General features: G+C 36.8%; 3 protein-coding genes across 5 annotated transcripts; 2 read left to right on the top strand and 1 right to left on the bottom strand.

Annotated features, from left to right (window-relative positions):
* Positions 1-183: 183 nt before the first annotated feature.
* Positions 184-3,284, top strand: LOC118272706 (ubiquitin domain-containing protein UBFD1). Its single transcript, XM_035589350.2, has 6 exons — positions 184-351; positions 479-915; positions 1,163-1,288; positions 1,948-2,089; positions 2,481-2,527; positions 2,614-3,284. Exons 1-6 carry the CDS (start codon positions 339-341, stop codon positions 2,722-2,724), a joined length of 876 nt encoding a protein of 291 aa, XP_035445243.1. The 5' UTR covers positions 184-338; the 3' UTR covers positions 2,725-3,284.
* Positions 3,285-4,132: 848 nt separating this feature from the next.
* LOC118272653 (uncharacterized) lies at positions 4,133-6,364 on the bottom strand. Its single transcript, XM_035589279.2, has 5 exons — positions 5,823-6,364; positions 5,492-5,742; positions 5,024-5,156; positions 4,697-4,826; positions 4,133-4,465 (listed from the first exon to the last, which is right to left on the bottom strand). Exons 1-5 carry the CDS (start codon positions 6,177-6,179, stop codon positions 4,380-4,382), a joined length of 957 nt encoding a protein of 318 aa, XP_035445172.2. The 5' UTR covers positions 6,180-6,364; the 3' UTR covers positions 4,133-4,379.
* A 572-nt stretch (positions 6,365-6,936) lies between these two features.
* LOC118272649 (polycomb protein suz12-B) lies at positions 6,937-13,290 on the top strand. 3 transcript variants are annotated; one of them, XM_035589274.2, is made up of 9 exons: positions 6,937-7,135; positions 7,220-7,266; positions 7,340-7,627; positions 8,652-8,868; positions 9,426-9,658; positions 9,987-10,161; positions 10,578-10,783; positions 10,947-11,242; positions 11,332-13,290. In XM_035589274.2, exons 1-9 carry the CDS (start codon positions 7,036-7,038, stop codon positions 12,008-12,010), a joined length of 2,241 nt encoding a protein of 746 aa, XP_035445167.2. In that variant the 5' UTR covers positions 6,937-7,035; the 3' UTR covers positions 12,011-13,290. The 3 variants fall into 3 exon arrangements, with proteins under 3 accessions (XP_035445167.2, XP_035445166.2, XP_035445165.2); XM_035589273.2 differs by having other exon boundaries at positions 6,938-7,135; positions 9,987-10,176; XM_035589272.2 differs by having other exon boundaries at positions 6,938-7,135; positions 9,987-10,197.
* The last annotated feature ends 25 nt before the right edge of the window (positions 13,291-13,315 follow it).

Raw genomic sequence — 13,315 nt, 5'->3', positions numbered from 1 at the left:
ACCTTGTTACATTAAATCGTAGGTAACAATATTCTTAGAGCTGGTATTTATTAATCATTAAAAGATGGTGAAACAAGAAAATACGGTAGAACAATTATTTGCATATTGCAACATTTGTTTGCATATAGATCATTTAGACTAACGTGAATATCTGCGTACCGAGACGATCGATACGTTTCCAAACGCAACAAAACATAAAAAAATTGTATAGTCTGTGCAAAAAATTTGTTGCTTCACGTCAGCCAGTCGGCTGTATTTTAATTATTTTTTCAAAACAAGTACGATACAATAGCGTTTTTGTTAATTTATTACTTCTGACTGATAATTCACATAAAACTATGGAATATATTGGTAAGTATTAATACACATTCGTTCAGTTTTAGCCCAAAAATACGGATTGACAGGCTTTGTGGATCTACACACGGAGACCTTTTGTTCTAGAAATTTTGCTAACTCACGTTTTGATGTTATTTTTCAGCATCAGAAAAGGGAGACTCAACAGAGAATCGAGATCCAAATTCAATAGCCAATGGCACATCTAAGTCATCGACAGAAAACAAGAGTATTTTGGAGAGCGCACACATAGAAGCTCCCGCGGAGAGTGCGGCATGCACGTCGGAGACCACTGAAGACTCAGAACCTGAATTATGTGAGATTCCGGAACAGATCGAATTTACAGTAGTTTTTAATAAAGCCAAACATGACATTACGTTCGCGTACGATGCCACTGTGGTAGATTTAAAAGCTCATTTGGAGCGAATATGCGGTGTGCCGCAATCAGCACAAAAATTAATAATTAAGGGCATGGCCAAGGACAACATGACACTGCGACAATCCGGCGTCCAGAAGGGAGGAAAGGTCATGCTGGTGGGATCCAAAATGGATGACATTCTGGCTGTGAAGAGTGCCCAAAAGGTAATTATTATTGTACTATGTACATCACAACAATGGCTACCAAAACATTGTGGTATTTAAATAAACACCATGAATACAAATTTAGTACCTAACTTATAATAATACAAATAATTTATTAATATTTATTTAATTTTTACTAATTTATTAAGTTATGCAATAATTACTCAACTAATAGGCAATTATTTAAATGCATTGATGAAAATAACCTTAACATCCATATGTTATTTATTTGTTTACATTTTATTAGGAGTTATCGGAGGAGAGAGCCAATAGTCAGTCAAGTAAGGAACCGCTTTGCATGCAGAAGATCCACAGGAAAGTTCTGGATAAGGGCATCCCTCCTGATGTGATGCCTGGAATTAAGGGAGTCAAGGTAAACACCCACATTTAACAAGCTTCACACCTAAAACAAAGTTGCTTTCTCTGTCCCTTTGAATGCTTAAATATTTAAAATTACACAATGGATTTCGATGCGGTTTTTTTTAATATATAGAGTGATTCAAGAAGGGGTTGTATATGTACAATACATGCATAATATATCACTGTTGCCCCGATGTAAAGCTGGGGTAGGTCGCTAGTTAAACAATATAATACAACAAAAATTACCATGCTGCAGTTTAAATCTTATCTCGTAATTGTTTTTGTTGTAAATAGATAATTAATATACTGTTATCAACATTCATTTAGATTTTACATTCTACATTTGTTTCCTTGTGGTCAGCACTGTGGTTTACTTACATTATTACAAGCAAATAGCATTCGTTTAGTAACATTAGTTAATTAACATTTATAAATAAAACTAAATAGAATGATGAATCGGAAGTAGTGTATTTGTTAATTCTGTTACTTTAGACCTCTAATCATGTGTGATATGTAAATGTTTAACCCCTGATATGCCATAACATAGATAGACCTATGTGAGACACAATATGTTTTCTATTGTAACTCACTTATCGGCAGACAAGAGGTTAATGTTGATGTTTGTTGACCCTAAAAAAATAAACAAATTCACATTATGCTGTTTATTTCCAGGAGCCCCTGCCACCAGTCCCCCTTAGTGGTATGTTAAATAAACACGGAGGTAAAGTGAGGCTCACATTCAAACACGAACAGGATCAACTGTGGATCGGCACCAAGGAGCGCACAGAGAAACTTGCCATGGCTTCTATTAAAAGTAAGTGGATTATTAATACTTCTAAGTAATTACTAGTACATGTTTTTGTATTATAAGACAATTACAATGAAAGAACTTGTCCATTTTGCATATTCATTGCTTATGTTACTGCTGTTCTAATTTAACTTATCACATCAACATATTACTAACCAAAGACCTCTTCTCACACAGAGAATACACGTTTGTCAGTAGTGTCTAAATAAACTTAGAAAGTACATATTATTCGGAAAAAGTCACATTAGTGCTTGCCGTTTCGAACCCGGCTACTACGACCTTTACTTAACTAATAAGAAATTAACTGATCACTATCATCCAATTAATGAATGCAAATGTTGGAGGTTGTCATTTGTAAACTAGTGAATTATTAATAACTGTATTTGTTATTTTACAGGCATCACATCGGAACCAATCAAAGAACACGAGGAGTATCATATCATGGTATGTATGATTCCATAGTCTCTATGAAATTGTATTTAATTTTCTATGTACAATTGTATTTTATTAATGTGTCCTATTTATTGCAGGGACTACAACTAGGGCCTACAGAAGCATCCCGGTATTGGGTATACTGGGTGCCCGCACAGTACATCGAAGCCATAAAGGATGCAGTGCTTGGCGTCTGGCAGTTATTCTAATCATCAATATTCGTGACTCTTCTGTCCATTGCTGTCTCTACCTTTCTATCAGCCGATTGGGTAGTTGCAATATAAATTTTTAATCTAATATGTCCATTACAATCGGTACAATGTAATCGTACCACATTTTTATTTGTGATAAAAATACATATTATGCCAAGTCAATTAAAATTGTCCATATTCGAACTGGCATCTATCTGGTCAACAAAATTAAGGAAATTATTTATTGTTATTGTAAGTTTGCATTTCGCGCATTTGGGTTCAGTGAGCTGTACAAGTGTACATAGATTACTGCAGTAGTAATCATAGAGATGCCCCGAGCGTCCCTCGAGAGCTTATTGTCCCCCGAGTTTCAAACCTGATCTCTTTATGTGAACTTTACAATGTAACTAGAGTGAAGGGATTGGACTGAGCACACAACTACTCTAATCACTGTTAAGTGTAATCATGATGTGTGTTTTTAAAATTATGTATTTGTATGTCAAAGTTGTTACTCAAGCCAATTCCTCGCTTAAAACTTTTGATCATAGAATTAGACGAATAAAATGATTTGAATATTATTTTGTGGTTCTTTTTTTTTACCTACAAAAGTCCATTTACCAGCAACTTTGTTATCCTAATCTTATTATTATATTGTTTAATCCGGCATACAGTTGAGGCATCTGATATATGCCTGTATAGTATTTATTATTTTGTTTACTGAAATGTTAAGTGAGCCCATAAATTGCGTAAAACGATTAAGAAGCCGGTGGACTCGAATCATACTGACATTGAGCGACGTGAGAATGGTCAATAAATAGACTGAGAATGAGAAGATCAAGCCAAATCTCACCAAGGAGCGATGTCAAATTAGCTTCATTTATAAACACCACATTTGGCTCAATTTATTTAACGTAGGAAGTTGAACATCAATGTTTTGCCAAAATCTGTGACTCAGTCAGACAGCAGCCAGTCTGTTTGCAATAAGAAGAGGGTTATTGTCATAATTATGCTGGACCTTTATATAGGGGACTGCTAATTATAAAAAAAGCTGACTGACTGCTTATTTATTCTTTATAGTGAAGAGTATTGAAACACATAATTGTACTCATGATTACAATCAACTTTTCCTAAGAAACTTTTTTGGTATAAGTACCTACTCATTCGTTTTATTTTTATTACAATAACAAAACAACAAAATTTCATTATCAACAACGCGTAAAGTTCCAAAATACCTAGCAGCTGATCATGCGAAAGTACGCGCGCGCGAACTTTTGTTTTTTGTTATTGTGATAAAAATAAAACTAATGGGTTTCTTTGAGAGAGTTGTTTGTAATCATGAGTACAATCATGTGTTTAAATATCGTTCACTAATTAGCAGTCGCACAATATATCGAAATAGATAAGATTTCATAAAGAAAACAGCAAATAAACTTTAAAAAAAGTATATTTTTAGAACACAAGGTAGAAAATAAATAGTTTATCACAAGAGTATAAAAAAACAAAATATTGCGTAAACTTATTGCTAAATATAGTTGCACTACAAAAATGGCACTTAAATGCATTATATCAAAAGTTTAAATAGCTTGTATAAATAATAAATGTGTATAATTTGGCATCTCGATATGTGAATGAACACTTTCTTTTGTACTAAGTCTTGGCGTAGCAGCATTATTTCATCCATATTCTGACTGTACTGTCAAAGAAAATTGGCCCTTAGGGATAGTTGTGGCGTGGTACCAAATGCGCGTATCTAATAACACTGAAATAAAGTAAATAGTCTAATTAATTTCTTATATGTATAAACTTCATAAAATATGATTAGCATCTTTTCAGAAAAGAGTGAATTAAAGATTCTTTAAATTCTAAATTACCTATTTGTATGTTTTTTTCTGTTGCAATTTTATATCTCAAGTTTTTAGAAATGTGTTCTTATTATTTTATTTCTGTCGTATAAGTTTAAAACTAAGTAAATCAATATGTGTTTACCCACCCACATCTCCGGGCTCCACATAATACTGAAACTTATGACACACATGATCACACTCGGGAACAGGAGCCACAAACCATGTCTTGTTCCCTTGCACCTGCCCCTGCCACATCAGTCTTGATATATAATCCAACTGAAAACCATATAGAAATTTTAATTATATTACACTTTACTGCCAGTATAAGACACACCTCAGATTAATAAATGTAGATAATGCATTTTAATAATTAGACTAATTCTCAATTTCTTTAAACTTGCAACTCTCATTGCATTATTTTCTTTTAAACAGAATAACAGGTTCAATAATTAATTAATTAACCAATAACATACATGCATCACAGCTCCAATTTCAAATCCAAAAAATATATTTTCAGTAGCTGGAAATTCAGCATCATCAGGTAAAAAATGTGGAATATCATAATACTGTCTGACTTGAGCCAGGATGTCTGGATGGCAGTTACCCCTGGAAATTATAGAAATTAGAACATTTGAATTGCCAAAGGCAAAATGCTTTATTGAAGCAGCACATAGTCCAGTAGTAATCAGTTCATAGGTGTTGACAATAATGATTGCCTCTTGCGGCTACAATTTATTAATTAAAGGTTTTAGCTGTCTGCCTTAATAATAATTTGGTTACAAACATGAATGCCAAGCTCTGAACTCTAAAGTTAGATTTTCAGTCTCAGGTTGGCTAAAGAATTGTTTAACTTATAGGTTTCCGAAAAATTTCGGCAACAGCATGAAGATAAGTTTGGTATAGCAGTCTTATTATTTACTTCTAAGTGTGGCTCTACTTACCATCCAACATACCAAGGCTTTTGGCCCTCTTCATTCCTAACTCTAGCTTCAGGCATACTGAAAACTTCCCTTAGACTAAACAGATCTGTCTTAAAATTAAGGAACTGGCATCCTTCCTCAAGGCTCTCATAGCTGCCTGCTGTTTCTTCATACAGCCTCTTAAATATATTAAAACTAAACTCTTTGGTCGCTCTCCAGTGTCTGATGGCATTCTTAACGATTATAGGCCCTGGTGTGTAAGCATAATAATTCTGAAACAAAATAGCCTTATGTACCATACTGTAATTGAAACATTACTAATAAAAAGTTGTATATTAATAGATAATCTTACAGCAAATTCCTGCCGCGTGACGTTCCACAATATAATTGGTTTCGTAACATTCTCACAATAGGCGCAATCGGCGAGTGGCCGCGTCGCCTCCCACACTAAGTAATTACTAGGTAACAGACATCTAGCGCTTAAAATACTGTTGACATAGCTAACGCTCAGCACTAATACAATAAAAGCCGACACTATGACGGCAATGAGCTTCTTATTAGATTTCTTGTTTTCATCTTCATCACTAAAATTACAAATATAATCGTATTGCTTTAATAACACCCCATCTAAGCCTCTCTCTATAGCGCTACTTTGTAAAGTTCGCAGTCGCTCCTTTAGCACTCCTTTTACATTGTTCCCTTTACGCATTGTTTAATACTTCGTTTGCAAAACATATTAAGTATAACAATGATATTTCCTAGCGTAATATTGCTAAAAGCTTTTAAAAATCACAACGTCAATTACGTCAAAATGATATAACAAGTTTCGTTCAAAAATCACAATTTTTGGATAAATTTTAATTATTACAATGATATTCTCACAGTTGGTAATAACAATTACTACTGCCATAAACAAACTTGCTAGTTTTTTGTCAATCTTACTCTCTGGTTTTGTTAATGTTACCATATTATAAATTTATTTTTCCTAATTTTTATGAAAAATACGAATGTTCTATGATGAATAGTTTCTATCAAAAACATGGACACAATCTAAATAGGTTGATCCTAAGAGCTAGCAATAACACTTCCTTGGGCACTTACTTAATCAGGTTTATTTAAATACTAGCTTATGCCAACGGCTTCGCTCGCATTCCCGTGGGATAAGAAGTATCTTATTACCTAAGTTAGCCCATACCCTATCTGTATACAAAATTTCATCAAAATTTGTTTAGTGGTTTCAGCTTGATTGATGAATTCACTCAACAAACAAATTTTTACATTTATAGCAGGTAATAGTGATATTACATTAAACAAATTGAGTTTTGATCATAAATTGGTTTTAAAAATAAAGTTTAACAGCTAATTTTACTGATTTAAAATAGAAGAATGTATAATTTTTAGGTATTTCCGTAACTAGTTTATTCAAAGTCAATTTCCCATTTTTTGGGATTACCATAGGACTCGAGCAATTTTCTTTAGGATGGGAACCCCATAACCTGACGCTGTCAAGTCAACGAACCGATGAACTTGGCGGTTTCACTAATAGTTTAGATAAAAACCTAAAAATGCCTCCCAAGAAGCGAGATAAAGACAATGAAGCTAGTAAAAACTCCAAAATTGACCATTTACAAGCGGACCATGAGTTGTTTTTGCAAGCATTCGAAAGTAAGTTACCAAGTCCGATGCTTAGTAACCGAGCGTTTCCTGTGAATAATTTTGTATTAATTTTTATTCATAAATGTTTTGCAGAGCCTACACAAATATACAGATTCTTACGGACTCGAAACATGCTATCGGTATGTAGAAATACATCTAATGTGTGGAGTTGTGTAATGAAAACAAGTATTGATAATCTCGTTTCTGTTTTAGCCCATATTTCTAAATAGAACACTGTCGTACATGAAGAGACGGATGTCGAGAAGTAACAAGAGCCGCATAGGTTTCAAAGTGGACAGTTTGTTAGAAAAAATAACGTTAAAGAAGAGTACAGAGCTTCAGCCAAATAGTTTGGGAGGTTACATGACACTGACCTTCCTAGGGTTTTACGATAAGAGTTTGGATGACCCGAGGGACTACCAGGTCAAGGTGGAGACGCTGCTGCTTAAGATATGCCATAAAAAGAGGAAAGAAAGCTCTTCAGCTATTGTTGAAGTTTCTGTGAGTATCAGAATTGGAATCATGTCAAACACTGGCTATCTTTGTCAAAATATAGATACTAATTGTTTATATTCTGCTGCATATGCTCAATCATGTATTATAGCAGTGCTAACATCTATTTGTATTGCTCTTGCATCATAAATCCTACATAATATCTAATCAGTAGCAATAATTTGTTAGTTCCAGTACAAATATGTAAAGAGAAATGACAAAGACAGTATTGTTATCAGTTTAACTTTCACTACAAGTTGTGCTGATAACATCTTATTAACCTTTGCTACTGGTTCATTTACTGCATAATAATTAACTATTTATTTATATTATTGTCTTTGCCAGACAATGTTCAAGCTTTGTTTAGGGAAAATGTTTCAATAATATGTAGACATTCAATCACTACAGTAATCTAATTCTGGCTATATGTACACCATTATCCTATGTATGTAACACGAAACTACAGAGTGCCATTTACAACGATTCTTACATACTTATTTAGCTTCTATCATATTCACGAATCTGATCATTCAATTCCAATATTATAAAATGGACGAAAAGGGAGAGTTACATTGCATATGTGTAGCTTTGTTAATACCATGTTATGGTCTTCCCATATAAATGAGAAGTTTCCAATATTATCAATAAGTATTGCTTATTTTAGTAAATATTAAAGTAATATTATCGACTGCAAACTGTGTCACCATGTCTAACAGATGCTAACCCTGACCCACTTTGGGAAAAAGTTAACTTGAAGGATTCTCTGTATTTGAATAGATTACACAAGTTGCCGCATTGTCTGGCTATTCAATACTTTTTATAGGAAGCTGCATCAATAATAATTTATGGTCATTTATACAAAGAATGCTGCTTTGTACTTCTACCATGTAAATCATATAATTCAAATCCAAAGGACTGCACTGCAAAACCGCTATTTTGAACCCTATTTTCATGTGTATTCAAAGATTGCCTTTTAAAAAAATAAGTATAAAGCAAAAATCTAGAATTACATCAGTAAACAATGATTCCTCAGGTCGGCAGTTGCTCGGTGCCACTCAACCCATCCACATCAGAGCCACCAGCTATGGCTTCAGCAGTTAGCATCTCCAGTGACACTTTCAGCCCTTCACAAGGTCCCAACGTAAAGTCCTACATGCTCATGTTGCGGGTAACTGTGACCCGGGCCTCAGGATCCAGTACAGCGAATGGTGCGGCAAGTTCTAGTGAAATTACGAATGGTGATTGTGATGGTAATTGCTTGTTTTCTTTTTATTTTGTAGTAATCCCCAATTATTTTTCTGTTCCTACAATTCCTGTATTTTATCTGTGAATGTTGCATAGATGGCATGTCAATGTTTTAGTCTTGTAGATTTTATGTAGTCTTTTAGTAAAATATTTCAGGATAATAATGAGACACTCATTGATTGGTTGGTTGGTTGAGATCATTTGCAAGTGTGACTACTTGAAGTCAAGAAGTCGATATTTCGACACCAGAGTCTGTAAAAAACCAGTTTAGCACTTGTCTACCAATAGTGTAGAATGCTCAATGTATGGGGATGACACTCAAGTGTGACGTCAATCCCATAATACCATATAATTTAGTTTTCTACTCCCTTTGTATACAAGCAATAAGTGGCATTTGGCTAGAGGCTCTGGGTTGATCAAAGTATTATTATCTGTCATATATGTACAGTTCTCAGTAGTGACACAGAATCTGGTATAATGCCGAAGATATGGCAATAAGTTCACCTCCTATTATAATTTAAGACTAACAACACAATTGTTACATATTCTTATTTTCTCTTAGAACCAGTCACAAAGCGTTTGAAATCATCATCGGATCTCAATTCATCAAGTGATGGGAAATGGACAAAGTTTTACGGCAGTGAACTAATAGTGTATGACAAACATAACCGGTGTCTCCTCACCAACGGGGAGTATGACCTAGTGTTGCATGACGCCACGCCGGGAGGAAGGAGCGGTACCATCGCCAGGTCGCCTCACAAAGCTCTCATGGCACAGTGGGAAACTATACCTAATGTAAGTTGTTACATCTTTTCTTATGACTAATCAATGGATATCAATGGATATAAACGTCGACCCATTTAATAATAATTTTTACCAGCATTTAACTGCAACTTTACAAGCATCCCGTTTTTCTCAATATAGGAAAAGGCGAAAAACTAACTAATTAACTAACTAGGAACTTGCTTTCATACGCCCAGTAGTTTCAGCTGTGGATTTTCGGCTAAGTCCTAATTACTAGACCAAGTTTTATTGTATAGCATCGACAAATCCCTGAGGACTATCGGTAATCCGATTCCAAACACACTATTTCCATTAATAATAACAACATACTATCTTGCAGGAAAATGATCTCCAAACCGAAGGCAATCCGTTCGACATATTCAAAGTTAGACCGCTGTTGAAATTGAAGCTGAGTTGGAGCCAAGAGCCCACCAATGGACTGGTGAACCGACCCAAGCTGTACCAGCAAACCAGCGAGAACGGCAAGAAGGATCCCAGCAACAAGGACAGACAGAGTACTTCAAAAACTAGTAATAATGATATTAAAAATGGTATAGTATTGTGACGATTAGTATGTTTTCATTACCACTTTGGGCCTATAAACATTTTGAGGGGAATGCAAATTTACTCCATTACTCCGATATACATAATATTACAATAGAGTACAGAGTTTTAAGGTAAACAAGAAATATACTGAAGGTGGATTCAGTATTTGATGTTCGTCTGAGCTTTTTAATTTTATTTCACTTAAATACCACCTTTTATTTAAACATTTTTGCAAGAATTTTTAGTTGCAACCTTTTTTTTTCGTTATCTGTCCTTATTTTCATTTTGTATAACATTTATTTTTTATATTTGTTTGCGCCCTTCTTTTAACCTCAACATCTCGCATGATAAATGTAATTATAAATTCGTTTTTACCATATTTCAGGAGATAAAACAAAATCAGACTCAGCGGATGGTGAGTCGAAGAGGCAGCAGATAATCTACCAGTTCCTGTACAACAACAACTCGAGACAGCAGACGGAGGCCTGCGACGACCTCCACTGTCCGTGGTGCTCCCTCGACTGCGGGACGCTCTACTCACTGCTCAAACATCTCAAGCTGTGTCACTCTAGGTTCAACTTCACATACTTCGTGAGTACATTTGTTTATTCATATTCTGTGAAATATTTAGTATTGTTGTTGGTTTGCGTTTGTGCGTATTCTGATAAAATAGTTTTAAGGTTCACATGGTTTTCTTTTATACTTGTACTCTACCACTTTAAATGTCAAATAATAACAAAAAAAATGTTACCAGCCGATTCCGGGCGGCGCTCGCATCGATGTGTCAATCAACGAGTTGTACGACGGGTCGTACACCGGGTCCCCGCACGACCTGATAGCGGCGCAGGGCCGCTCCGGCGTTTCGGCGGGCCCCGGCGGCGCGGCCGGGCCCCGCGCCGGGCCCACCCGCCGCACCGCGCTCACACACGTCCTCGTCTGGCGCGCCCGGGCCCGCCGCCGCCCCGCTAGGCACAGCCTCGCCGAGTTCCTGGAGCTAGACGATGCTGACGTAATCGACGCGCAGAGACCTTACCTCACTGGACATAACAGGTTAGTTTTGATTTTGCATTTATTGAAAAAATGAAAACGAAATTAACTGAAACAAAAAATCTTATAATAATTGATGATTTTCATTTCAGATTATACCACCACACGATCACCTGCCTGCCAGTGTACCCCAACGAGCTGGACATAGACTCGGAGAGCGAGACGGACCCGCTGTGGCTGCAGCAGAAGACGATGATGATGATCGACGAGTTCACAGACGTCAACGAGGGAGAGAAGGAGCTCATGAAGATGTGGAATCTCCACGTCATGAAGTACAACTACGTGGGCGACTGCCAGATTCCCATCGCGTGCCAAATGTTCCTGCAGATGCGCGGCAAGGAGCTGCTGGAGAAGAACCTGTACAGGAACTTCGTGCTGCACATGTGTTCGCTGCACGACTTCGGACTGCTGAGCCCCGTGGCACTGTACCAGACCGTACAAATGCTCAACCAAATGCTGGCGGACAACGCCGAAGCCAAAGAAAAGATGCGCGAGTCTCTCCGCGCGGCGCGCGAGCACTGGCAGCTGGTGGGCCGCCTGCAGCAGCCCGCGGCCGGCGCGCCGCCCGCGCCCGACCACAAGGCGCCCGCCGCCGGCAACAAGCTGGGCGAGGCGTCGCCCGCCGTGCGCCGCAAGACGTCCAGCCTGCAGGCCGCGCGCCTGGCGTCCGCCGCCGCCAGCCCGGCCGCCGACTCCAAGCGCAAGATGTCCTCCGGCGCCATCCACAGCCGCAAGCGCTCCTCCATCTCCGAGAGAAAGAGCTCCGTATAGCGATAGCTCGCCCCCTCCTCTGTAAAGGACTTCTTCGTTCGCTCGAGACTGGCCCCCGGTGACGCGGCGGCCTGTCCGCTAGCTAGGTGTGAATCGGTAGAACAAATTTTGGTCTTTCACGTTTTATGCATAATTTTAATGTTAACGCCATATCAAGTGAAAGCCTCCATTTTAACTAAATTGTCTCTTGTGATTAGGTGTTTAGGATTTCGTTACTGCCCCCGTATGGTAATGTTTTAGTTGTAAGTCGATGTCCATGAAATGGATGACAATAGTTAAGTTACTAAATTATGACGTATTATACTTCCCTCTTGTTCTGATGAAGTTAGATCTCATGAGGTCGCCGCCGCATGCCGCCGACCTGTGACGTATCACTGACACACACACATTAGACTGACTGCACGCTATGAGAACCTTGCCACAGTATTCTAGTTCATATAACATTATAATAAATAAATTATAGTCAAACGCATTTTGTCGTAGGTTATTATGTAATGCCTCGTACAATTCGGGAAAACGTTAAAGCTTCAAATCCCGTGATTCCTAATAAAGGCAAACGAATTGGTAAACCAAAAATATAATCAGGCTAACATATTTGATGTCGAGTTACAGGTTTCCAAGTAATGTAGGATAATGCGCAATAATTTGCAGATTGTAATTTGGAGAAGTGCCTTCCTCTTCAAAGTAATAGAGCTTAGGAATATACAAGACATAGACAGCTGTTCTATACAAACTTGACTGGGCTATCAAAACCAGACTGATCGAGAAATAACAGATCAAAATATAATTTGTTGAAAGTGACTAGCTTATAATTATTTAAGTAGGACGTAATGAAATTGGAAGTTGAAATATAAATAAATTGGATGTTACAATTTCGGAAGAATTGTGTGAAATGTTTGTTTTGACATGTATTGTTACAAAGACTGCAGGGTTGCAATGCCTTACTCACGCTCCGCTGACGTGGTTCTCACACAAATGATCTTAGGTAAATCATCAAAGTGTTCACAACTATATTTAAGTGAAATCAATTTACATGTCCATATTATCAGCTCATGGTGTAATCATATCCCATGCTAGACTGTTGCGACTTTATTATATAGTTATAATAAAATACGATAAACACTCAATATTTTTACACTTTAGTTATGTTAACATAATTCCATTTTCCAACGCTGATTTGAATGACACTCTATTTTGTTATTTTTTATATTGTTCCATTTTAAGTATATGTTCAGTAAATTGTACTTACGATGAAATGAAATATAACAATTATTTTCAAAGACACGTTTTATTTTCTCGTCCACC

This window comes from Spodoptera frugiperda, chromosome 4, assembly GCF_023101765.2.
Source record: "Spodoptera frugiperda isolate SF20-4 chromosome 4, AGI-APGP_CSIRO_Sfru_2.0, whole genome shotgun sequence".
NCBI classification, from domain to species: domain Eukaryota; kingdom Metazoa; phylum Arthropoda; class Insecta; order Lepidoptera; family Noctuidae; genus Spodoptera; species Spodoptera frugiperda.
The sequence above is the reverse complement of the archived record's forward strand: the minus strand, read 5'-3'. Positions and strand labels throughout refer to the sequence as shown.

Bases quoted from the DNA above. Each gene is read 5' to 3' on its own strand.
- LOC118272706 (XM_035589350.2), top strand. The intron at 916-1,162 runs GTAATTATTATT...ACATTTTATTAG, and splicing joins CTGTGAAGAGTGCCCAAAAG to GAGTTATCGGAGGAGAGAGC. The intron at 2,090-2,480 runs GTAAGTGGATTA...GTTATTTTACAG, and splicing joins TGCCATGGCTTCTATTAAAA to GCATCACATCGGAACCAATC.
- LOC118272653 (XM_035589279.2), bottom strand. From the start codon at position 6,179: ATGCGTAAAGGGAACAATGTAAAAGGAGTGCTAAAGGAGCGACTGCGA. The intron at 5,743-5,822 runs GTAAGATTATCT...ATTTTGTTTCAG, and splicing joins TCACGCGGCAGGAATTTGCT to AATTATTATGCTTACACACC. The intron at 4,827-5,023 runs GTATGTTATTGG...TATGGTTTTCAG, and splicing joins AAATTGGAGCTGTGATGCAT to TTGGATTATATATCAAGACT.
- LOC118272649 (XM_035589272.2), top strand. From the start codon at position 7,036: ATGCCTCCCAAGAAGCGAGATAAAGACAATGAAGCTAGTAAAAACTCC. The intron at 9,659-9,986 runs GTAAGTTGTTAC...ACTATCTTGCAG, and splicing joins AGTGGGAAACTATACCTAAT to GAAAATGATCTCCAAACCGA. The intron at 10,198-10,577 runs GTATAGTATTGT...ACCATATTTCAG, and splicing joins TAATAATGATATTAAAAATG to GAGATAAAACAAAATCAGAC.